Consider the following 26,215-nt stretch of genomic DNA (forward strand, 5'->3'; position numbering starts at 1 on the left):
TCTTGTTTCAGCTCTCATCCTGTAAACAAGTGTCCTTTTAGTAACATGCTTTGCATTTTTGTGCTGATTTTGGCATCTAAAATAGCCCCAAAGTGTAGCTGAAGCGCTGTCTGGTGTTCCCAAGCACAGGAAGGCTGTGATGCACCTTATGGTGAAAATATGTGTTAGACAAGCTTCATTTAGGCATGAATTATAGTGCTGTTGGCTGTGAGTTCAATGTTAATGGATCAATAATATTTATTAAAATAAGGTTTCCTTAATCATAAACACACATAAAACAAGGTTATGCATCTATCAGTTGATGAAAAAGTAGTGACTAGAGGCTCCTAGGAACCTAAGCCTGTATTTCCCTTCAGAGCTGTGATTCAGTATTTGCTAACTCAGTGTTCATGGTGATAAGGACCAACTGTTTCTCCTTCCACTCACTAATCAAGCTCTCCAGCAGGTAATTTTCATTCAAAACTTCCATTTCATCACAACTCTTCCCTCCACAATACTTCACCATCTGACTCACACCTCAACCACTTGATATTCTTAGAGAACCCAAGAGAGGGATTTGTCCAGACATCAAGACCCACAGGAATGAGGGACTCTCTCAGGACCCTCAGCTAGCTTCTCTATGTTGGTGTCATTTTTCCCTCTCTCCCTTTGTAGTATGACTTTTTATGGTCTTTTTGGTCTATGTGGAGGGAGTATGGCTGCCAATAGCCATTGATTTTTACATTCCACCTTCCAAATAACCAAAGAGAGACTGTCTGGATCTCTTCTCAGTTTCCTATATCCTGAGAAAGACTTAGATCCCTGCTTGGATCAAGTGCCACAACCCTAGATATTCAGCTGAGATGTGTGTGTGTGTGTGTGTGTGTGTGTGTGTTGCTGTGAAGTGTTATTGTGGCTGCAACATTGTGGGTGATGTCTAGAGTCTAGAGCTGCATTGTCTGATACTGTAGCCACTAGTCACATGTGGCTATTTACCTTTAAATGTAAATTAATTAAAATTGAGTACAATTAAAAAGTCTTCAGCCCTACAGTCACATTTCAAGTGCTCAACAGCCTCATGTAGCTAGTGGCTACAGTACTGGACAGTGCAGATATAGAACACTTGCATCATCACAAATTTCTATTGCACAGTGCCACTATAGATAAAGTGGGTTTTCCCAGAAAGGGAGTGGAGGTAGGGGTGTTTCTGGGCAGTTAAATCAGTAGGTTTCTCCTACATCTTCTCTGCAATACTTGATAAAACTTGCCCAGTCCCCTTGGAACAATTTCCTCCTCTGGCAGTCGGGATATTTTCATACTCTTGCAATTGCCCTGTGATCCCTTTTCTCCTCAATCTTCACCCTCCTCTAAGTGACTCAACCATCCCTGTGGCTTCTAATAGCTACATGTGGATGACTCTTAAATTTATGTATTATTCCCAGACCCCTCTTCTGAGCTTGAGACCCACTGACCTAACTGCCTACTTCGTATCTTCAACTGGATATGTCAAAGACCATTTGGCATTAATATCTTACATTGAATTCTTGATATACAAATCTCCTCCTCTTCCCCTGTCTCCAGTCTCAACAAATGGCATCTCTATCGGCCTAGTTTGTTATGCCAGAAGCCTTGGAAAAATCCTTGACATCTTCCTTCACTTCTCTCTCCACACCCAATCCATCACCGACTGGTTGATTAAACATTCAAAATATTTCTCTAATCTAGTCACCCTTTTTTTTTTTTCATTTCTAATGCCACATTCTCCTTCTACTTTTCCCCTGGTTAATATTTATTTAATATTTATTCAATTTTCTGTTTCTGCTTCGATGTCATTTTCTTAAGGAATCCCTTCCTGCACCTGATCTAAATTCTACCTTTTAACGTCATCCCATATTATGCTTTTCTTTCCACAAATATAATAAATTATTTACTTTTTTGTTTAATAGCTACCCTTCCTTATCTAGTTTGATAAGAGCAGGAAACATGGCTGTTTTATTGTTCTCTAAATCTGTTATGTCTCGCACTTAATGAGGGCTAGTTGGCCCTTGGTTAGTATTTATCAAATTTTTGGAACATATATTTGTGAGCCTTGTGAATTCCTCTTTTTTCTTCTTCTCTGTGGTCATGGATGTCCTTTAGGTTCTGTTCTTTATCTTCTCGTGATTTCAGCCTTGCCACTCTAAGGATGTCTCCCAGTAAACATTACAAGCCCTGGCTTTTCTGGGAGACATGATCTCTTCTCTCAAAATTACCCTCTCTTCCTGCCTCCCCAGTTTTCTGAGAATACTCTCAAAATTCCAACCCACATACTTCTCTCCTCCAGGACACCCCCAAGCCTGCATTGCCCTCCCCATTCAGCCATTACGACTGTTGAATCCTCTTGTTAACGTCTTTTGCGGTTGGTTAGTCTTAGTCTAGGCAAACAGCACCTCCTAGAGATTTTTAACGCACAGCCTGCACAACCACAGGGGATCTACATGCCTTCCTGTCTCTGAGGTCTCACTTTTGTCCTTATTGTCTCACCCCTAGTGTTGTCAAACCCAAGTGTGTGTGCCTAACACACAGTCAGACCAAACAAACCAAAATGTAGGAGTTTGGAGCCAAGAAAAGATTATTTGTTGTAGGGCCATGAAAGGAGAATGGGGCGGCTCATGCTCAAAAGACCTGAACTCTCTGATGGGTTTCAGGGAAGAAGTTTTTATAGGGAAAATTTGGGAGGAGGACAGCAGGGTGTGTGTGACTCTCCTCTGACTGGTTGGTGGTGAGGTAACAGGGTGGTGTTCCAGGAATCTCAATCATCAGCCTTCTGGTTCCAACCAGTCTGGGGTCCAAGAGCTTGTGCTCAGCCTGAAGTCCTCTTCCATGTGGGCTGGAGCCTTAGTTCCTGTAGAAGAACTCAGAGATGTGTATCAAACTGTTATGCACATCCATCCCTCCAGGAGGAACTAGGACAAGGACCCATCCCTGCACTATTGTTGTTTCTGCATCCTCTCACTCCCCTAATTAGTAACTGTTTGAATCTGCCCTTTGGAACTCAAAGAAGGTCTAGGAGGTGAAAGCCATTTTCCTATAAACAAGAAATGGGGGACACAGAGAGCGCTTTTTACCTGGGTGAGGGGCACCACAGGGTCCTGCTCAGTTTCAATCCCCCCTTTTCTTTGATACTTCTCAACCTTGAGGGGTGGCAGAAGAACTCGGTTTTAGGGGGACTTGGTTTCACTACAACTTTAAGAGTTTCATAATTTGTATCCCTACCTCTGTCCTTCCTGCAGACTGCCACTTTCCAAAATACAGAATTGCAGAATTGTTCTGTTGGAAGGACCTGTAGAACATCTTATCCTTCTAATTTGTAAATGAGGAAACATAGGTCCAGAAAGTGGCAGACTTGTTACTATACCCAAGGCCTTCTTTGTCTCTGATGCATTATGACACTTGCAGCCCTCACTATGCTCAGAAGCCCCCATGGCTTCCTCTACCATGTGTAAAAGACAAAGCTCTTTGCTAACCAGCCACAGAAGACTTTGCATAATCAGGTACTTATCTACCTTTTCAAACACACCACCAATTGTTCCTCTATATAGCTTACTTTCTTTTCTGCCACTTTACTCTCTGGTCTTTGAACTGCCCACATTTACCTTATGCATTTTTGCTGGGGGATCTTTAGGTTTTTTGTCGCTGTTGTTGTTTATCTCACCTAGAACATCTTTCTCTAGTTTTATCCCCTGTTGTGGATCTTGCATTTTAAAATTCAAAGCATACATGCATTTTAAAACATTTTGTTGTTGAATGAATATATGAAACATTTAGCCAGTTTTCCTCATATTGCCTATGGCTAAATTCCTTTTGATAGAAGTCAATAACATTCACCACCATATTTTGAAGTTTACACAAAAAATGGACAATATTGGGAAATATTTATTTGACGTGTTCAACTCTCAAAATGCAGTGATTTCTTAACATTTGGCAGTTTTAACCTACTAATTGCTCAATTGGTAAACCATGCATTTGACCTCCTGATCTCCTTAAATGACCCCATCTCCTGTGCCTTCCCAAAGTACACATTGCTCCTGACTTTCTCTAACTTGAAGTCTGGTGGGTAGAGACTGGTGAGAAAGAGGAGCAATGAGGAAGTCACAAGGAGAAAAGGAAAGGCTAGAAGATACTTGAAGAGAATGAATTTGTAATATTGCCTCAATCAAAGATAGAGATTAGAGAATATGACACAGAGACCTGAATTCTTAAAAGAGAATTTGTATTACAGTCATTATTTAAAATATAACTTGAACCCAAGAGTGATTTTAACATTTGGTTTCTGGCCACTAAGCCTGGAAACCAGTATTCAACAGTTTAAAATAATTAGAAAATCAAATGGCTTTATTAGAAAATGAAGATTTCTTGGCCCATAACTTGCTGCACTGAATATATTAGCCTTTATTATGGACTCAGCTCCCCTCTGTTCTAATGCGATCTACTAAAGAATTTTTAGAGATCTCTATAGAATTAAAATTTACTTAAAAAAGATAAAAATTAACTTGCAAATTCTGAACTATAATGTGAACATCAAGCACAAGGTCTTAAATTAAGTGATTAGTTGCTTATCCATTGTTGATAAACTATGATATTCGGGAGATATCCCAGTGTATTATGTTAAGTTCTAAAGGCCTGTGTAGTCTTTAAGTAAGTTGATCATTAAAAAACAACAGAATTTAAGTGAATGTCAATAAAACCAGTGAATTATAAATATTCTCTCTTCTAGCATATTTGATCAGAGCTGTCAATAAATAAAATTGTATTGCCTAGAATTTCAGGCATGAATACTAATCTATGAATTTAATTTAATGTTCTATCAGAGGACTCTAGGAGAATATGAAAACTTTGGACATCTGTTGAGTTACTAATATAAAACTGGACACATGCACCTTTCAGGAAATAAAATGAAATTCTTAATGTATTTGCATTAAAATACTTTTTATATATATATGGCTAGCATGATTTTTGTACATGAAAATCCAGGTTAGCTAAATAAACTACTCTACATCCTTCCCCGTTTTTCCTCATACTTTGACTCACACACTAGCTGGTATTTCCGATAGTAAAATTGATTCTTGCCACAGAATACATGTCTCTACTCCCTTTCCCCAAACTCAAAACCACTAAACTAAATAAAGTGGCAGAGTTTCATCCAACCCTGTGCCGCTGTCATCCTGTCTCCAGTGGGATGATGATGAAGACTGAGCTAGGAGCAAAAGCAAAATTTCTTGCAGAAAGAAGAGCTCTCTTCAGTTTTTGCGCCCCCACTCTCACCGCCCCTGCCCCCCACCAACACGTCACACACCACACTCTATAGGAGTGTAGCCCCTAAACTGGTCCAGAAAGTGGCAGACTTGTCACTATACCCAAGGCCTTCTAGCTTTCTCTCTGATGCACTATGATACTTGCAGCCCCCCACCTGCTGGGAGGAAAAGTCTCCAACTCCCACAGATCACTTCCCAGGAATCCTTACAAATGCTACCAGATTGATCATCTGCCTTCACATGATTTGAGATGGTTCGTAATATACTGTCCAGCTGAAAGCACTCGTGTTATGAAGGAAAACTACATATGATCTTTAAATCTATTATTTTAAAATATTTTTGGTCACTTTAATGTACGCTTTAGGTTCAGGCATTATTTGGGGGGGTTTGTTTCCAAATAATGAAATAAAGTATTGATTATAAACAACTGAGCTGATAACACTTGCCCACCAGCTGGGGTGTCCATCTAGAGGGGAAAAGGTGTGAGGGTGGACATAATGTTATTGATTCCAGGTCCGCAAGGAGAGAGAGGCTGTGTACTCTCCAAAGTAAGGAATGTCAGAGGAGAATATCTTTCATTAAAAGGCCTGCAGGGAACAAACAGTCAAACAAAGAAGCAACAACAGCAGCAAGAAAACAACAAAACCCAAGTCCCACTTAATTTCCGGTTTCCGGTGGCTTCAGGAAGGGACAAAGTAAAAGCCTGTTTTCAGGGAACAACATTCTAAAATACTGTTTATTTTAGAAAAACCAGGCCTGCAGAAATCACCCAATCTTGTCACTCCAAGCAGCTGCATGTGTTTGGGGAAGTAAGTTTGTAACATTGTGCACCTTTTAAAACTGCAGTTGAGTACTAAATAATGGAGTAGTTTTGTTCATAAGCAATATTTATTTTTCATGAAGATAGGAGGCATATTACATTTGTTATAGAAAATGCTACAAGACGAAAAAGCTGCATGTTACTGATATGACAAAAAACATGAAAAATTCTACTTACAAAAGTGCTCTGCCCTATAAGAACATATTGAAAAGAAGGCATTATTCCAGGTGTGTGAGCCATGCAGAAATGAGGATTTATTAGGATTTATTTTGAAATGTAATTTGTACGGTGAGCTTTTTATCCCTTTGATGGCAGTGAAACAGATTTATTGGCTACATGTTAGAAGTGCAATAGATAACAGATAACCAAGGGAGAAGTTTTAATAAAACACTCAGGAAAGAAAAAAAGACGTGAGTGAATATGCCTGCTTACATTTCAGCTAATAAATAAAAAGTACAAATGGGGCTTTAACTGAAAACCATCCTGGTTATTGCAACCTGGAAGGTTTATTGAAAACTGGGTAGAACACTCTAATTCTTCATACTTACGGCTGAACAAGCTAGAGTGATATAACACAAATTTGGGTTTTGGTACAGGAAGGCTATGTTTTCATTGGAAACTTGTAAGAGGCATGAAGGGGAAGAGTGGTTCCTGATTACTAGAGGGTCTGCCTCAGCTATTTCTGATTGTGATCTGGGATTTCGGGCAACTCAGCAATAGAGTATTTTTACCAGTCATCCCCCGAGATAAAAACACTGGTCGCTTTCAGGGAATTTTTGAAGGAACATCTTCAATAAGCATTGGCCTTTCAAAGAGCTGAGCAGAAATGAGCTCCTAAGGATGGTTGAGAACTTGGTCCTGAAAGCACCACGCTCAGAAATCCAAGTATATTTAGGCCACTCCTCTGACACTGGGACTTAATGAGCCCCAGTCACATAGCCCTCACTCAACTTGGCTGTAGTCAGTAGGGCCCTGGACTCAGGGAAGAAACTGGCTCTCCTATTTGCTTTCAAGGTGAGAAGAAAATTGTCATTCTCTCTGAGCAGCCCCTGAGCTATCTTGATTTCAGTGTCACTCTCTTAAGAGACATGCTTTGGAGAATGATGAATCACATGCTTGGAGTCAGTCTCTGAGGTCTTAACAGACATTAAGGAGCCGGGGAGGAAAAATTACTCTAAGTACCAATAATAACCCCCAGTGCAAAGACTACTTCCTATTGTAGAGCAGGGCCGAACTTGTGCACCCACAATTTCCAGTGTGGCTTCTTAGAACAAGCTCCATAGATTTGGAAAGAACCAGAGACCCCAGATCTAATTTCACTTAGTTCAGAAACAGGAATTCATCTGAATTGAATGGTGAGTGAGTACATGATTAGGAATCTACATCAATAAAACTGGGTTGTTTTAATACACAAAAGCTTCTAGGCTATAAATAGTCCATAATGGCTTGCCAAATATAAAATGTCATTGTAAATCCATGTCTGTATATTGAAGAGACAGAAACACAAAAGCAAGATACGTAAAATTAACTGGCATAATTTGGAGAGTATGTATCCATTATTAAATATGGATCCCATTCAAATATTCCATCTGATTCCCAGTTATGTTAATATTTCAATGCTCACTTTTTTGACTTTCAACTGCCCACATTTTTCAATGAACACTATTTTGAAAGGCTCATGCAGAGTCCTCATGCCATTCTCCAAAGGAGTTACTTCCGTGGAGAGGTTTTTGAAAAGAAACAATTCTGCTATAGCTTATAAATTGTCTCTTATAGAACTATAATAATAAACCTTGTGAGAATTTTTTGGAGATAGGTGTTAATGAATTTGCATGTGTCAGCAAGACACATAAAAAGAAGCCTTAATGGCTTTATTTCTAAAGCACTTATATTATTATGACATGCTTTTGGAGACAGGTAATTATTGTCTATATAGCCAAGTATGTAGTACATCTCGTGAGAAAAATGGTTAGGAATGTGCTTTTCCCAGAAGCCATATTTTTTCTTTTTTTATAATTAAGATATATGCATAAGAAAATCTCGTTTATTGGTTTTTAATATACACGGTGCTTTCTTTAAAAGAGCAAGATCCAAAATTGTTTTGTGATTCAAAACTTAAATAAATTCATCTTCCAAATCTTCAAAGACATGTTCCATGTATTTCCTATGTCCCTTATTTTGTCAGATTTTAAGGGTCTAGGTAATTAAACCATATGTAAGCTCTGGTGTACCTGGTTATATATACTGAATAAACCATATGATGTATTTACACAGAGACATGGATATATATACATATATATCCTCAGACACTATTATTAAATGCAATCCTATATTCTTGGATATAGAGATTGATGATACACCTTTCTACTCATGGCACTAACAAAGCTAGGTTGAAACTCAGCAGCCACTTGTATTCATTGCTTTGCAAGCTAATAGTAAGTTCGGTTGCTGCTGGGAAAGGGGTCCCTTACCACACCCTCCTTAAAATAAAGGTTCTTTCGTGCTTAATGTAAGTATGTGCACATTCTTTTATCGAGGTGGTCTTGAGCTGCAGATACAGTCGCACCGCTCATGGTGATCTAACTGGATGTCAACGAGAGCCATGTGCTTCGCTCTGCCCCTCCTCTTGAAATGGCCAGGCTCAAACTTTAACACCTAGGACAAAAAGCATTTCCTGTTAGAAAGCGCCTGGAGTATAACTCAACTACATACCACTTATTCTCTTTATGACAACTGGTTCTTAAGCCTTTGAGGATCCAATGAAAGCTATATGCTTGCTCTTAGATTGCACACATATAAATATTTTTACAGACAATCATCAACTCCTTAAAGTAATGGAGTTCACTGATCATAGAGTAATGCCTCCTGCATTACCTACCTGCAGTACCACGATGACTTCAGGTGTCTGAGCAGGTATTTACTGAGAGCTTTCTAAGGGGCTGCTTTGTGCCAAATGCTGTCCCAAATATTATCATAAGGATTCTTCTAACCAAAGCATGTGTTATGGATAAATATAATACTGAGCATATTATTATCTCTTTAGACAACGAATAAAGTCATGAACATAATATGCTGGTATTGCTAAATGTTTGCTTGATGTAAAACATTTTGCCCTGACGAAGGTCATCAGTGGCCATAAATAACTGAAAATGTGTGTATGTTCTTACCTATTTGTTAAGATATAATACCTATTACAATTCGAAACAGATCATGCTCCACTAAGATCTTTGTACATTAATACCTGTATAACAGTATGACATTTCTTGAATTAATAAAGTATATCTGTAATTTTTTACATTAATAGGTTTAAATGTAATTTTTTGAATTATTAAGTTTAAATAGGAGCTAACTCTTCTTCCCTAGTGTGGCCTTCACTGAAGTCAATATTTGCCATCATATGCACAAATACTGGTTTTCTATACACTCCACAGTCAGTTTAATTGCTTCTTGTTTTATATTCTGAAGCTCCTGTTAGCCTTTATTTTTGATTTTGTTCTACTTTCCCTTTTAGACTCTAAACTCTGCATGACACCACATGCTACACGTATTATGTAGCATTTTATGGTTTTCAAAGAATTTGCACAGATGCACTATTTCGTTTGCCCTCAGACAAACCTTGTCACACAGTAGAGAAGGTATCTTTATTCACAATTTATAGGCAGGAGAACTGAGATTCCAAAGGAGGCCAGGTGCCAGAGTCTTCTGGCAACCTGGAGCTGGAGCAGGGCTTTTGTCCTCTAGGCTTCTAGCACACTCGAACCCAAGGACCCAACACCTCTCCAATGTGGTTACGATTTCCTTTTGTGTCTCAAAGCTGTGTCAGGCACACATGTGAACTGAAATGGGGACCTGATGCTTGGTATACGTTGGTCCTAGATGAAGATTAGATGCTTTCAAGGCTGTATAACTTTTCATGGCATCCCCACAAATTTTTACTATGGATTGTCTTCCCAGCAATTTTCTCATCCTCACATTACCTGTTTCAAGTCATAAACAAACCAAAACCATCTATTAGGACACTAGGCCTAGAGTCCTCAGTCCTCATGTGTCCCCTTTACTTTAGCATTTAGCCCTGTTGTTCCATAAGAGTTCTGTGGGGCAGGTCATTTGTTCAATGTTCAATAAAGCTAAGGAGCCTGGACTCTGCTAACACAGAGTGAAATACCGAGTCCCATTTGTAGAAGAGCTTCAAAAGAATATTGTGAATACAAAACTGGGGTGGGTTGGGTGGGAAGGAATGCCCCAGGAGAGTTCATGAGGGAGGCATAAAGACTCAAAACTACTTGATTGTAGTAAAGGTAGTCCAGATGCCAGTTTTGATAGCTACTTATCTTTTTTACCTGCAACTCTACTGCACTTACACTATGTATCACATAAGTTCACATGACGTATAATGCTTTCTCTCTATTAATTGTATTACAAGTGCCTTGAGGACAAGGATAGCAAAAACAATCACTAACATTATTGAGTTTTTACTAGATGCCACACTCTGTTGTGACTTTGCAATTATTAAATGTTTTGGATGTCACTGCAATACTATGAGATAGGTACTTTTCTAATTTTGTTCCCAGATAAGGAAAGAGAGAGATTAAGGTTACAGAGCCAGTGACTGGTGTAACCAGTATTTGACTCCATGTGGCCTAACTAGTGCCCTTACCTGGAAATTGAAATTTTGTTTGTGCAGGTCAGCAGCATGTTGGGAACACAGTAGCTGCTAAAGAATGTACCTGGGTGAACGTGGTGGGTGATGCTGCCAGTGCAGAAGTATGGGCATGTATGTTCACGGTGTGTCCTCCCTGCATCTCCTCTACCCCAACCTCCAACAAACAGACGGGGCAAAACAAAACAAGCCAAGAAATAAAGCAGAGGCCAAAATGAAGTGGCCTATGCTTTGCATCACTTTTAAGGCTTTCACGATTGTGAAATAAAATTTCAAGTATCGAGAGCAGAATGGCAATGACATTTGCCTTTCCCTGCTCCCATGTGCTCTCCTGCTGGGTCTCTAAAGAAAATAAAAGCTGTTGTGTCTCTGTGAAAAAAAAAAAGTAACCAAAGCAATGGATGAAGAGTATATTGCATTTTGGGGTATTAAATACCCTGCCCATGACAGATATGAAAGCCCTATTGTGCCGTATTTGGTCAAAATGCCTTGGAAGGGGTTAAGGGTTGGGTTCCTACAACTTTGCCAAGAATTTCTCTAATATTAGTCACTGTTGTCCAGCCTATAAACCAGATTTGGGAGTTGGAATATTCAGGGTAACAAAATGATTCCTAAGAAGCTGAGCATATGATAAATATCTCTGTTTATAAAAGACCATTATCAAAGCCTAATATGTTGCCATGACTGATATCTATAAAATCAGTGCTCTGTTGATTTGCTTCCTCTTTTGACGACAAATGAAAGTGTGTGCTTTGGGATGAGAGCACAGCCTGGCCAGTTTTTCTAACTGGTCTCCTGATTGTTCAGGGATTTTCCCTGTGTTTTATATTAAGCCTTGTGAGCACAGTATATATGTGTTTTGCTGATAAGAGGAGAAAAATGAATTGGCAGACACTTTTCCAGACAAGACAGGAAAGCGTTGTTTGAACAAAGTGGAAATTGGACTGCTTTACTGGCTGATCACAGCACTGATGTTCAAAGCTTTCAGACCATGTAATAGTCTTAGGTTCAGGTATACAGCATTGAAAGGAGGAAGAAAGCAAAGCTGATTTGAGAGAGCATGAAAAGTTAAAAGAAAAATGAAAAGCCTTTATCTGAGAAAGCAAACTGTCTATGGGTTATCTGGTCACCTTTAAAGGAAAGGAACCATTGAATTAATTACAGCTGCCAAAGGACACACTAATAGGTACCATCACAAAATGCTTTCCTATTTTCTGAGCTTTCATTTGCAGCTGCAAGCACACACACTGAAATAAAAATCCATGGAAGAGCAGCCAGCCATTTCTTATCACCTATGGGTGAAAATGGCAATCTTGGCCCTTCTCCACCATCTGGAAAACCACATGAAGCCAAGGAAAGTTGACTTTTACTAAATGCAGAATGACTGAGCCAGCAGCTTTCATACCACTACACAAAATCAAAGATTCTCAGTTTGCAAATTACCATAACACAAAAGATATTTAACTACGGTTACTCGCCTTGTTGCCGATAAACCACTGAATGAATCATTGCCGAAAAGCTATTACGCTAATAAAACAATACTAGGCAGAAAAGCTATCTACCAAGTTGAGTTCTTGTTTACTGGGAATATAAAAAAGGTTGTTAAGGCCTTGACAGTTCTCAAATTAATGGCTGACATAGGAACACAAGTACATATTTCAGGACACATGCATTGTATAAACCTGAATGATTAAGAGTTTATTTAAGGTTCTACCCAACTCCTAAAGCAGGTAGCATTCAGTACACATAGTTTCTTATCTTAAGAAAAAAAAAGCTTCATATTTTTTGCTTCCATTTTGATTTCTTTCATGCTTATAGACTTTATGAAAAATGTTAAGATTTTTAAGGGCTGGTAGTCAACTTTTCTGAAACCCAAAGTGACTAAAAGCAAAAATATTTTGAGAAGGGATAACGTATTATTTTCTACCTGGGTCATTGCTCATCTTGCAGGTGATAGTTTCAAGGGAAGCTGAGACATAGTCCTCAATAAGAAAGACACAAATAACAGAGTTCAGCACTGTTTTGCTGACAAGCTAAGTATGAAGGTGACCAAAGCAGGGGTTATACTATGGGTCTATACAATGCTCATGAATTTTCAAAATGCAATCTTGACCTCTAAAAGTAAGTGAACATTTACTTATAATTGAAATTTTCTGTGAGCACTTTGGGGTGTATTTAGCCACAGTTCTACCTTCAGAGAACGCTAAACAGGTACATGATTTTGACAGCACTTTAGAGGGTTAATGACTACACGTTCAGCCCACCAATTGCAGAAAACATAATGGAAGCCTAGCTGGCCACCAAGTTTCAAAGCACTTCATTAGCATTGATTATCATTCATGTCACAGATAGGTCTTTGTCTACCTGGGGAGTATCATACCCCAAGGCAGGTTTGCTAAACTTTGGCAGGAAGGCCTAATGCGAAGCCAGAGCTCCAAGGGAAAGGATGTATGCACTTTATAGTACTTAGAGAATCACTTCACCAGTGAGTCATTTGGGTCATAAGGGAGTCAGAACTGAGAAGGCCCAACCACATTCTCAGAAAATTCCACCCACATCTGTCTAGTGCTTTACAGTCTTCAGATGCCTTCATTCTACCAGGATCCCCAAGAGATAAGTAGCACAGGTATTACTACCGAAGAGCAAATAAACTTTTTTATAAGCATTCTATAAACAGTAACTGTTCCAGATCATATATCTTTGTTCGTTTGCATTTACTTAGCACTTCAACCACCAATTTGTTTACATTCCTAACACAATTTCAGTAAAATAAGATTTAGAGAGTAGGTGAATGGATATCATATAATTTCAGATCTGTCTAGGAACTCAAAATTGTAGGTTATCGTGGGGAGTAAGTGAGCAAACTCAAGGCCCTGGGGAGTTTTAAGTAGCTGGCCCTAGGTGGCCTCCCATGTGAGCCCACATCTTCTCTCTTGAGTTGTGTGATTTTTTTTCTCTATTGTCTTGTCTCTTCTAAGAACACACAGGAAAGGCCTGCAAGAGCGTTGTCTCATGGTCTCACTCAAAGAGGGAGAAAGGGGAAGAAGCAGGGAGACTCTATATAAGCTCTAGAAATGCTGTTTCCAGAAAAAGACTAGAAAAGAGATTTTCTTGACTTTTGTTATGGTTAGTTATAATCATAACCCCAAAACTCATTGCCTTTGCCATAGAGTAGAAACCTTTTGAAAAAAATTGCTTTCCTGTCTCACTGGTTTCAATTTGCAATTTTACCGAAATTTGTTTCAATGATAGATGCTTAAAACATGTAAAAATTAAAAGTACCATTCTTTTATCTCAAGTCTAAAGCTCAACATTTTATTACCTCTAGTTAATCTTTTGTTTCATATATATAAACATCTGCTTACATCTTCTAACTCAAACTGTAATGGGCAGAAAATTTTTAATATAAAATTCGTATACTTAAAGTAAAGTTAAAATAAAAAGAATCCTCCAAAGTCATTTTTTTCAAGCAACAGGAATGATTCTAGATGTTGTAAATATGCCAGACACAGAGATGTGTCTAGGCTTATGCTGTTCAATATGGTATCCCCTAGCCATGTGTAGCTATTTACATTAAATTAGTTAAAATTAAATAAAATTTAAAATTCAGTTTCTCATTTGCATTACACACATTTCAAATACCCCATAACCACATGTTGCTAGTGACTACCAGATTGGATAGTACAGATATGGAACATTCCTATCACTGCAGAAAGTTCTACCAGATAGTGCAGGTATATCAGCATTGTGACGAAATCATGAGAGGAAGGACAGAGAAAATTAACTTCTATCTTTCTCTCTCTGTTGCCTCCTAAGGTTTTGGCTGTTTACTGAATGGACATAGCCAGGAGACCAAACGATAAAAAAATAAACCAGTAAATATTAATTTAAAAGGTCACCATATTTTTAGGAAATATCCCTTCATTACACATTATTAAGGAAAGATAACTAAAATAATAGCATCCTCTAATTGTCTACACAATATGTTTTCTGGAACTTTCCCTTTTTTAAGAATCACTACCAAAAGTATTTTTTTATATCCTACGTATTCCAAGAAGCATAGAAAGGTTAATAGGAAAAAGGAAAAATACTTTAAGAGGATACCTACAAAATTTTGAGAACAGGAAATAATAAGATGGTAACATTTTATTGCACAGTGAAAAAATGCTCAGAGCCCTACAGGAGAAGTCGCATGATCTGGGAAAAGAGCAATGATATTAACTTCCTTCTATTTATAATTTCTAATTATTGGTAATTTTATAATTATACATTTTTAATTTCTTGGATTTTATTCCTTAAATGTTGAGCTTTGAAATATCTGTGGAGTCATACAGGCCTGCTTATGTGACAAGTTCTAGTCACCCCCTTAAGGGTGCTCATCTCTCATGAAAACTCATTTCACATCTCATCAGTTACAACCAGGAGCTGGGGAAACCAGTTTCTCATTTCTCTGAGTTAAGAATACAGACATAGAACTAATAGAATAGAGGATAAGGATTCTTCCCTAATGAGACTGAGCTCAAGCAACCCCCACTTCTGCAAATGGAACAAGCCTCCTGCTCTTTTCCACAGGGCACGGGACAGAGTGGTCACTGTGACACATTTCAAAGGTATTTTAGGAGTTTGGGGGAAGTGTGCCAGCTGTGTGTGTTCCAGGTATGCAGTTACTGACAAAACAGGTATGCTGTTTTGTCCCTTTGTCCAGAACTCAGCAGAGTGACTTTGTACAGAGCTCAGCAGACTCTGAGAAGTAAAAATATCATGACATGTTTCAAAGACATGATTTAGACAGCAGTTTCAAAAATATGCCAACATTTTAGACCCACTCATGTGACTGAAGAGATCAAGGGCTTCCCCTTCTAGATATTAATTGTGAACAGAAATTTACAGGTAGCAGCTACTGTGTACAGAGACGAGAATAGACCTAAGAAAAGGACCCTTCAGACTCCTTCAGAGTTAACTGTCTGGGAGGTGAGGGTCCTTTTGGGTGTATGTTTAACTCTGTGTTTCTACAATAAGCAATTTAAAAAATCAAACTGCAACTTCTATCTGAGCAGAGAGTCAAGATGAAAATAAAGCATCAAAGGCCTGAACTCACATGTTTTTCCTCACAGTTAAGACTATGTAGAGATCTTGTCACTTCCTGGCTTATTTTAACTTGAACCAAATTACTGAATTCTGCATTTGTCCTCAGGGTATGACTCAACAATACAAAATTCACGTTCTTAGACACAAAGGACAAAGTCCAATCTAGAGTTCATCAGGTCATACAAAAATAAAACACAATGAACACAGTCAACAGCATTCTCTGGATATGAGAACAGATATTTTTTTTACTTTGAAAACTGTGGGGTGGAGTAAGAAATTCTTGTGACTAAGAAAACCAGCTCTATGCAGGTCTAAAATCGTGTGTCCCTGTCTGTCTGAGGTAAGCAGAGTTATTATGGTCTCCGACCTCCTGCATTTCCCAAGTCGAAAATACTGCTTATGACGTATCCCTTTTCATTTAGCTCAGAAATTACCTCCTAACTTATTGTTTTATTGTTTTCAGGATAACAAAATGGTTGTATAAAGCGTGAGATTTTTATTTAGGGAGCACCATCTATTCCTTTGTTTTGGTGGATACTGATGAAAAGCAACTCAATAATTCCTAACAATAGTGTTTGCTTCATATTATATATATATATATATATATATATATATACAGATATATATATATATACATATTATATATATATATATATATTTTTTTGGTCTGCATTGGGTCTTTGTTGCCGCACATAGGCTTTCTCTAGTTGAGGCGAGCCGGGGCTACTCTTCATTGCAGTGTGCAGGCTTCTCTCTGCAGTGGCTTCTCTTGTTGCGGAGCATGGGCTCTAGGCATGTGGGCTTCAGTAGTTGTGGCATGTGGGCTCAGTAGTTGTGGCTCACAGGCTCCAGAGTGCAGGCTCAGTAGTTGTGGCGAACGGGCTTAGTTGCTCCATGGCATGTGGGATCTTCCCAAGCCAGGGCTTGAACCCATGTCCCCTGAATTGGCAGGTGGATTCTTAACCACTGTGCCACCAGGGAAATCCTTTAGTTTATATTTTAGACATATTTCAAAAAGATGTTTCACATCTTACAAAATGCACTTCATATGCACCGTTTTATGTGATTCCCCAGAACCATCCTGTACGGGATTATCGGATATAATTTCTTAGTCCTATTTCACGCACATGAAAACCGCATCTCTAAACTTTAGTGACTCACAAAATCAGGAAGTAATAGGGTTGACGTCAATTTCAAGAGCAGTGCTAACTCCCCTTAAGTCCACTGTTTCTTTAATCTTCAATAAAGTGCTATATATTTTTAACAAAGAGAGCACAGTGTTACTAGTGATAAGAATATAGATTTTAGAAACAGTTGATCAGTTTAGGTCCTGGCTCTGTGAGTTACTGACCAAGTCACGCTGGTCAATCTACTGCTGGTCTCAGTTTACTCATCTATAAAAAGGGAATAAAAATAGCACTCCCCTGTCAGCATTGTGGAGAAACTGCCAAGTGAGCTAATGATTGCTTACAATGATGTCTGGTACACAGTAAAGGCTTACATGCATTCCTTGTTATTATCATCAAAGTTTACTGCTCTCCTTAAATTTTTGTTCCTCTTATATCTTTAGGTTTACTTTTGTTTATTTTTGCATAATTTCAGAGCTGATTCCTCAGAGCACTCAGTCATATTTAGGAAAAATTAGTACTTCTGGAAGAAAAATATTTCCATATTTAGAGAATGAAAAAGTCTCCAACAATGTATCTTTTCTGACAATTTATATTTTGCTATCTTTACCTTGCTTCATTTTTCAATGACTTGATTGAATTAAAGTTTGGCTCTTAGCATTTTCTTAACATAACCTAGATTTGCAGTCATACACTGTAAATGAATCCCATCATATTTCTATAAGGAAGCCAAGTAAGCTCTCAAATTACTGCATCATACATTTGACTGTGTATACTAACAAGACTGTTGTCAACCCACATAGTATATTATGAATAAGGGTTAGAAAAAGGAAACCCTTCTTCAGGATACACTCTCCCCAGGGCACCTAGCTTAGCAAATTTAGCTTGAGTACAATTTCCCAGTCATCCCTCTGGGAGGTGCCCCTGTGCAGTGAACAACGTGAACAACCAACGCAATGGCCCTGTTTCCCAGCAGCCTAGAGATTACAAGACTTTTGCAGCTGAAAAGGGCTAAATGCAGCACTGCAACAAAGAAATCTGAAAACGGCATACCTCGTGATACTTCTTCACAGTTTTCCCTGAATTGCACGTACAGGACTTCCAGCTGACAGTTCCACAGCCACAGTTTCCCCCACAGCGTTGCACGAGGAGGCAGCGTGGAAAGAAGACCACATTGGTCACCTTCAGCTCCTCTCTCAAGTTGACCGAGTAATTCCTGGGAGTGCAACTGTAACGCTTGACGTCATCATTGAGCCTGTCCAGGTCAACTGTAAGAAACACAGCATCGTGTAAGCAAGTGCATGACTACGGCATACACACTCGGCACACATTTTTGCGAACAGGCTGCGAAGATTCTGTGAGGACAGCCTTAACCCAGGGCTTGAATCTATCCTTGGGATCTCCCAAACACCAAAGATGGAAAATCTAATTTCTCTTTTGATCCTATCTGCCCTTCAAAAAAAAAAAAGTCAACAACAGCAAAGAAAACAGAAACAGAAAACAGAAAACCTTCAAAAACTTAGCTAAATCTATATCTTGGCTCAATTTTCCTTGCACTTTTTCAATGCAAAAAAAAAAAAAAAGTTCCAAGGAAAGAAAATGTAACATTCAGCAATTTAAAATAATTGTCTTTGCTTTAAAAAATGTGTGTGTGTGTGTGTATCTTCTTGATTCTAAATAACTCCTGACTGTAAGCCATTACTTAAATACAATTTGAATTATATCAGGGACACATTAGGAAGAATTACTCTAATTGATGCACCTGGCAGTGAAATTTTACAAGTAAATGTGAGGAATAAAAAGGTTTTGGCTTCATTTTAACTCCGAGGTCAACCAAAACGTCAAAGGACATGGCTTTTTGGGGGTTGTGAATATGATGGATATTTGTGCATTGGGTCCTAGATGGCAGTATAGAATACTGGTTAAGTGCTTGGGCTCTGCAGTAAAGCCACAGCTGCATTCACATAATGGCTATGCCTCCTTTTAGTTGGAAAGTTACTTGACTGCTCCAAACCTCTGCTTCTTCATCTATAAAATGTAAATAGTATAACTATACTTATTTCACAGTAATATTTGACGTATTGAATGCAGTGTGCCTGGTATTAATTAATGCTGATTATTTTATTCATCTTGATTCATTTTGATTTTTCCTTCAATTTTTTCCTTTAAAGTCAAATGGTCAATAATTAAAAAAAATTTTTTTTTCAGATCTTTCTCCTCTATTTCTCTCTTTTGGCCATTATTCTATGTAAATGATTATCTTGGGGGGGGTTGGTTATTGGGACTTCTATGAATTAAGAGCATCACCCTAAATTTTCAAATTTTAGTCATTAATATTTTACTTGAGTTAAATTTGTATTATTGTAGTATATAAATTACATTTTAATTTGTGGTCTCAAAAATCCATCTAATCACCCATCTATTTGGCATCCAAATTGTCTGGCGGGTGAATGTACATGACTATCTTCTCACAAGAATGCAGTTATAAGAACGTCCTTTGTCCCCCCCCCCCCCGCCACCTCCGGGTTCCACACCATTTCCGAGTGCATTTCCCGTGTCACCAGCCAGGCCACCACAGAAGGAATCCCACAAACGTTAGGCAGTTATCATCAGGCTTACTCTGGATTCTAGCCCCATTAAATGTCTTAGTCCTAAACCAAACCTGCTTGAGGAACGGTAAGGAGTGCTCTTTTGGGGTAGAGGTCAAAGGCTAAGGATGCTGTCAGTACAATGCATCTGAATGAAACAGAAATAAAAGAAGGCACGAGTGGGTGGAGAGTCCACTTAACCCCATGAAGTCAGCTAAAAGGCTGGCCATACGGTCAATGACCCCTTGAATAAGGAATTAAATGGCAGTTGGACTAATGCTCTGCCTTGAGTGCCTTTGATTCTCAAGGGCAGGGATTTCCCCCCAACTGTTATATGCTGAGCCCAGGACACTGTGGGGGCTGAATAAATGCTAAATAATTACTGTGCATAATTTATTGCTTTTTCCCCTTCCTTTGTAAAGACATGTCATAAGTTTAGCTATAATCAAGCCAGATTTAAAGTGAATGAACTCTGTCTTGGGAAAGGAACCATTTTATTGCTGCTAAAGCCCTGAAAATAACTGCAAGCAAAGCAGAAAGGATTATGTAAATGGATTAAGAAGTGCACCAATCATCCATTACAAGTGTCACCTTGAGATAAATACTGATGCTGGCTGTGCATTACTGGGCTATGGACAGGGCTAATGCAGAGGGCCAAAGCTGTTGCTTGTGATGATGGGAATATATTTTGTCTAACACCTATTAGCAGGAAGGGGTTGTGGCATGTGGAAGGCAGAGAGGGATGGGAAGGAAGTGACAGTACTGAGTGTACTTGAGTTCAGCCAGCCCTCTGCTAGGCATATGATACATAGGACTACCTGTCGTTGTTCCCCACCCTCTTTTTTTTTCGCCCACCCTTTTGAGATGTGTATTACTCACTCAAAGTGAATACTAAGTAGGAAAACTGGGCTCAAAGTCATTCTCTCTTTTGCCTCATGGAATCTGCCACATCAGGCAGAGTGGGGGAATGGCAGGCAACCTTATAGCTGAAGGAGGAAGATCGACCTTCTTGGCACTGTATCAAGCTTTCCCGTATGGCATTGTGCTAGGACTGGGGTGGTAAATGGCTACACCCTTATCTCCAGAATATGTCCAAACCAAACTACAATATGATTCCCTGTGGGAATTCAGCTAACCCCCAAAATGCTGTCAACAAATCAGGATAGGCATGTATGCCTTACTCATCTTGGAACAAAACTCTTCACATTGTATAACTGTTTTACCGACTAGCACTGGTTATTTCCGTTTCCTACCTGCCATGAAGAGATTTACGATGTTGTCAGTTTTATGCATCAATTCACTGACGTGACTCAGAACTGTGACCCAGTATGACTGCTGTAGAATCCAGCTGCCCTGCTTATCAGGGGATTGAAACCACGAAGGCATTCAATTTAGAACGAGAACTAAAAGGTTCTTCAGAGTGGATGCAAATAACTTCAAAGTGCCACTGCAGACTTTCTGCAGGGGATGTTGAATTTCCAGTCAAAGAAGACTGACTAGGCAGTGCAGCAGAGCAGGGAGCCAGACAAGGGAATGAGTGGCAGTTAAGACTTCCAGTGCTCTGGTCCGAAGGGAGGCTCTGGTGTGAGGGAGGCAGGCTCTGGTGTGAGGGAGGCAGGCCAAGCAGTACAAACTCAGAGAGGGGAGCTGCCCTTTCCATTCCCGCTTCAATCTCCACAGCAGAATATTACAGAGCAACAAGGACGTTCCAAATTTCATTCAAAGGCTCATTAATTGCACCTAGCTGCCCTTATTTCACCCAGGTGTACATAATGTTATAATCCTTCTTTTTACGTCCTTTTGAATTTGAGTCTTGCCTTCTCATGGATTTTTGACATTAGTTACGTCTTTGGGCTGTGTACTGACAACCTGATGGAAAGGCTGAGAAGGCTCCACTGTTGTCAGAGCCTTCCTCTGGACATGGTAATTCAATATGGGCCACTGCCTAGAACCTCAGGGAGCACCCTTTTTTCTGCAGCTCTGGCCTGAAAGTGCAGCCTAGTCACAGAGGTACCTGGGCTGTGGTAAGAGCTCTAGGATCTGAGCACTAGGAAAGGGATGTGTAAAGCAATGGTACATTGGTGAATGCACTCACTGGTTCAGTTTCTAATCCATTCAGGGTCAGGTTTGGGAGGAAGGAGAGTCAGCCTGGTCTTTTTTATATTGACCATCTATATTCCTAAGTATCAGGTAGCATGAAAAGTTCTTCACATATACAATTGCATGAAATCCCCATAAATGCTAGGAATTACATACTATCATTACCCTTACTTTTACACTTTTACACTTGAGAAAATTGAGGCTCTGAAAGGGTAGGGAAAAGAACATGTCCACAGCCACATACCTAGTCAGTGGTAGAGCCAGAGTCTGAATTCAGGCTTTTTCATTACTCTTGCATTTCTGAGCCCAGGTCTAAAGAGTTGAAGGAGGGTGCAAAGAGCAGATTCTATGAGCCCTGATGGAGCTTTCCGTCTAGAGGTCTACTCGCTGTCAAATGACCTGGCTTCCTAGGTGCGTTGCTAGGCACTGACCTGTCACTTTCAAGATGCTGTCAATTACATATACCCAAGCATGTACTCCTGGGCACACACATTCATCTATCGGATTGTACTGGAAATGTACACTGGGTTCTTGCAAATAAACCAGGCTACTGCACAGAACGTACTTTTTTCTTTGGTATTGAGAAATACAATGAATTTCATATTTTTTCACCTGAAATGAGAGGACTTTTGTCAATTCATGGTCTTCACTTTGTCCTCATCTCTCCTTGCATTCCTTCTTGCCCTTATCTACCTGTAGTCTTTGTTATGAAAACCAATCGGAGGTCCACGTAAAGAGTTGGATGGGCTGATAGCAATTGTTTTCAGGGGGCAACAAATGATAGAACCCTAGAGATTCTTTCTAGAGGACAGATAAAGCCAATATTATATTTCACATGCTTGGCAAACACAGCATAGGTGGTGATCAGCTTATGATAAAAATTTAAAAGCCTTTTCTAAATTAATCATTTCAATTTTTTTGTGAATACAAAAATTCATTGTGAAACAAAATAATGTCCTCACACTGAATTTAAGAAAACAATTTTTTTTTCCTTCCCATGCATGTTTGATTCACAGTTTGTTTTGTTCAATAGGAAGATGGTTTCCTTGGGTCAGTCTCTTCTGGTGTCAAGTTTATTGGTTGGCTTTCACTGTGCTGGCCTTTCATCAGTCTATTCTGTTATGTGTGTCACCAGTCTTTTTTCTCTTTATCTTCCTGAATCTGCTAGTGTTCAGTTAAACTTCTCTATATTCTTGGAGCTAGCCAGTAATCATTTTAATACAAGCAAATTGAGCCTTTACAGGCTAAAATTCTTTATGAACTCTCTTAGCAGGCACTCACTAGCAGCCTCTATATCAGTGCAGGTTTGGCAATAGAAGAGCAAGTGCTTGAAGTAGGGCCATGCCTTTTCTATTTTTTTATTTTTTATTATTTTTTTTTTGCGGTACGTGGGCCTCTCACTGTTGTGGCCTCTCCCGTTGCGGAGCACACGCTCCGGACACGCAGGCTCAGCTGCCATGGCTCACGGGCCCAGCCGCTCCGCGGCATGTGGGATCTTCCTGGACCAGGGCACAGACCCGTGTCCCCTGCATTGGCAGGCGGACTCTCAACCACTACGCCACCAGGGAAGCCCCATGCCTTTTTTAAAACCATGCTTTTGTCATTCTAGTTTACCTTCTCTGACATCTCAGTCCACTATGTCATTTTAATCTTCTAAGTCAAGGGGCACATTCACCCTACATCTCCTCTGACCCCTTCACTATATACTCACCACACATTCTCTGCTTTCTATTATAGCACTGACTTTGTAGACTTTGCTTTATCCTTTTCTTTATTTAGGTGTTTCTTGTCCACTAAACCATAAGGTCCTTGAAAGCAGAGTTAATCATCTTTTTATCTCCCCTCTCCTAGTGCTTTGCCCCTAGTGGAAGGACCAAATATAGGTCATTTAAGTCCACCTCTCCTAAAACCATTTGGTTTCAACAGTTAGAAGCAGCATACTGATGAAAAAACTACAACATTTTTTATTTTTTTGTAGTCTAAGCACACATGCCATTTCAGGATATTTGAAATAACTAAATCCAATAAAAAAACAGCTGGAGTCACTACAGCTCCCCAAGACAAACATTTCTGATTTTTCTTAAATATCTATCTTTTGTGGGATACCCATAAACTTAAAGTCAAAATTAGAAAAAGTTCAGGCCATTTATAGACCACTAGTCAATCCAGATTTCATTTGCAAGGAATAGGTACTCAGTAACTACTACCTAAATGAATCAAACTACTGATGGTTGTTGGGTTAGAATTGAAAAACTAGGGTTCTAGAACCAGCTCTATCAAGGATGAACTGTGATGCACGAAGATTGGCACCAAGACCCATGGGCTCTAGCAGCTGTGCCACATGGGGTAAAGGATGCCATCCAGAAGGCTGGCTCTCTGATACACATCTCAAGGTGCTCAGGAATATGTCTTTTGCCAAATGGGGAGTAGTCCCACAATCTGTTACGTAAAGTGCTTTATTATAAACTTGACCTTGATGTTACAACACTAGATTTATGGCACTTTATATGGCGGTGGGAGGTAAGGGGAATATATAAATAATTGTAGTATTTTTATACCAAGCAACTAGGGGCTCTCAGCTTTCTTCAGGGTTCATAAATTTCCCAAGAGGAGTCTGTTCCTCTTTATGGACATTACAACCTCACTGTGATTTTCAGATTCCCTCTTCTATAAATTAGCACATAATTGTGAAAATGGTTTCCACATTTCAACCCCAATTTGCAAGTGCAAATAAGTCTGGAAAGAACAATTATCTTATAACTTTTAATGAGGGAATATCAGGGTATTTTAAACTTAAAATCATGAATCTCATGACTCCATTTGCTGGTTTAATTTCTGAAGAATGGAAACATTTACCACTTGTATTTATAGAAATTAACCTAAATCACAGTAAAATGTTCCCACTCAGACAATTCCTAATTGTCAGGGTTTAAAAACATTGTTAAGCAATGAGTGAATGGAAATTTACTGAGCACCTACTCAAGCCTCATGGAATTCTCATAACAAACTGTTATCTTAGAGACTACTATTCCCATTTGATAGATGTGGAAACTGAGATGCAGAAGAGTTGAATGACTTGCCTACAGTCACTGGACATATAGTAGGCACTTGACAAATACTTGCTGGAAAATGAATGGGTGAGTGCAAGGATATCTGCAAGGCATTGGATTAGGCCTGAAAGCAGCTGACACTATCATAAGGCAATTCTCTGAACTCTAGGGGGATGTATGAAGTACATCTATGCAATGAAAAATAAGAAAACAGGTTAGGAAATCAAGGAGATCTTTCTCTTGTCTCTCATTTATTAGACTATGAGTCTCTGAGCTTTACTCATTATTGGTTCCCCCACAGCATTGACTTTGCAGTCAACACACCCAGGTTCATGTCATGGCTCTCTACTTTATAGCTGTCGCTGAACCTTTCTGGATTTGTTTCTTTTATTAGATAAAATGGGAATAACAATACTCTTCTCCTGCCAAGAAATTCATTGAGCTTGAATGAGTTAAAAGTGTTTGAAGCAAGGTCCAGACTCTAGCTCTCAGTAGGTATGCCTCACATTAACCTTGAAATGAGTAAAACAGATCAATGAAGTAAGGTTAAGAACAGAATCACCTAAACCAGAAGTGGCTAAGATTCTGCAATTGGTGATCACTAAGGAAAGGAAGGTCATGTCCACCTTGATCAAAATGTCAGAAAACAATGATGATGTATTGTTTTTAGTTAAATTTCATGGGACGTAGCACTCAACACAGTCCTTTGCAAGTAGACACTTAATGAGCCAGATGTTCCAGCCCCAGCAGTTTCTGCATGAATGTGTGCTCTAGGAAGGGTATGCTCCCTCCTTAAGTCCATAGGGGCACTGAGCACAAGGATGCTGCAGAGGATTCCCAATGCTACACAGGTAAAAATGGGTACAGGAACTACAAGGCAAACCCATTCATCTTTAACAAGAGTGACTGTTGTGGAAAAGGCACATTTGTCCACCCAGACAGTAAAAGTTACCTATGGTTTTCTACTGCAAAATGGATTTCCTAAGCAATGTGCATTTGAATTATATGCCTAGATGGGAGGAATAACTTTGATGATGAGAGTGGGCTTAGGATATCCACAAAGATAGACAGCCACTATAGGAGAAAATCAGAGGCTGCAGTGGCAGTAAGAGAATAAACAACCAAAAAGGTCCTTGTCCCTGTGCTGAGATTTTCTTCAAACATTTTATGCGTGTGCCCCCATAGACACATGTGACACTATAAATGATAATATGGTTTTATTAATGCTTGCTGGCAAACTGAATGAGTAGGGAATCTAGTTACTTACAAATCATATGGGTTATAAAGAGTGGCTAAGATCTAAAAAATAAGCTTTAAAAAGGAAATGTCCAAAAAGCAAAAGGGTGCCAGAAATTTCTGGGTAAATATATCATAGAAAAGTTTAGTACTTGGCAATTATTTTGTAAACTTTTAATGAGTTTACTGATTATACAGATACTTAAATATGACAATATTTGGATACTCTGTAGGAGGCTCTCCAGATTACTGATGCTTATCTAAGAGCCTTAC

The 26,215-nt window shown here is 39.1% G+C and overlaps 1 protein-coding gene across 2 annotated transcripts in view; it reads right to left on the minus strand.

The window, feature by feature from the left end:
* Positions 1 to 6,142: 6,142 nt before the first annotated feature.
* Positions 6,143 to 26,215, minus strand: part of PDGFD (platelet derived growth factor D) — a 238,043-nt gene continuing 217,970 nt past the window's right edge. For both annotated transcript variants that reach the window (XM_067750862.1, XM_067750861.1), the window contains exons 6-7: positions 18,022 to 18,236; positions 6,143 to 8,748 (exon numbers count right to left, since the gene is read on the minus strand). In XM_067750862.1, coding sequence (XP_067606963.1) covers positions 8,623 to 8,748; positions 18,022 to 18,236 — 341 coding nt within the window. In that variant the 3' untranslated portion in view covers positions 6,143 to 8,622. The remainder of the gene's footprint in view (positions 8,749 to 18,021; positions 18,237 to 26,215) is intronic.

This window comes from Pseudorca crassidens, chromosome 9, assembly GCF_039906515.1.
Source record: "Pseudorca crassidens isolate mPseCra1 chromosome 9, mPseCra1.hap1, whole genome shotgun sequence".
Classification (NCBI taxonomy): domain Eukaryota; kingdom Metazoa; phylum Chordata; class Mammalia; order Artiodactyla; family Delphinidae; genus Pseudorca; species Pseudorca crassidens.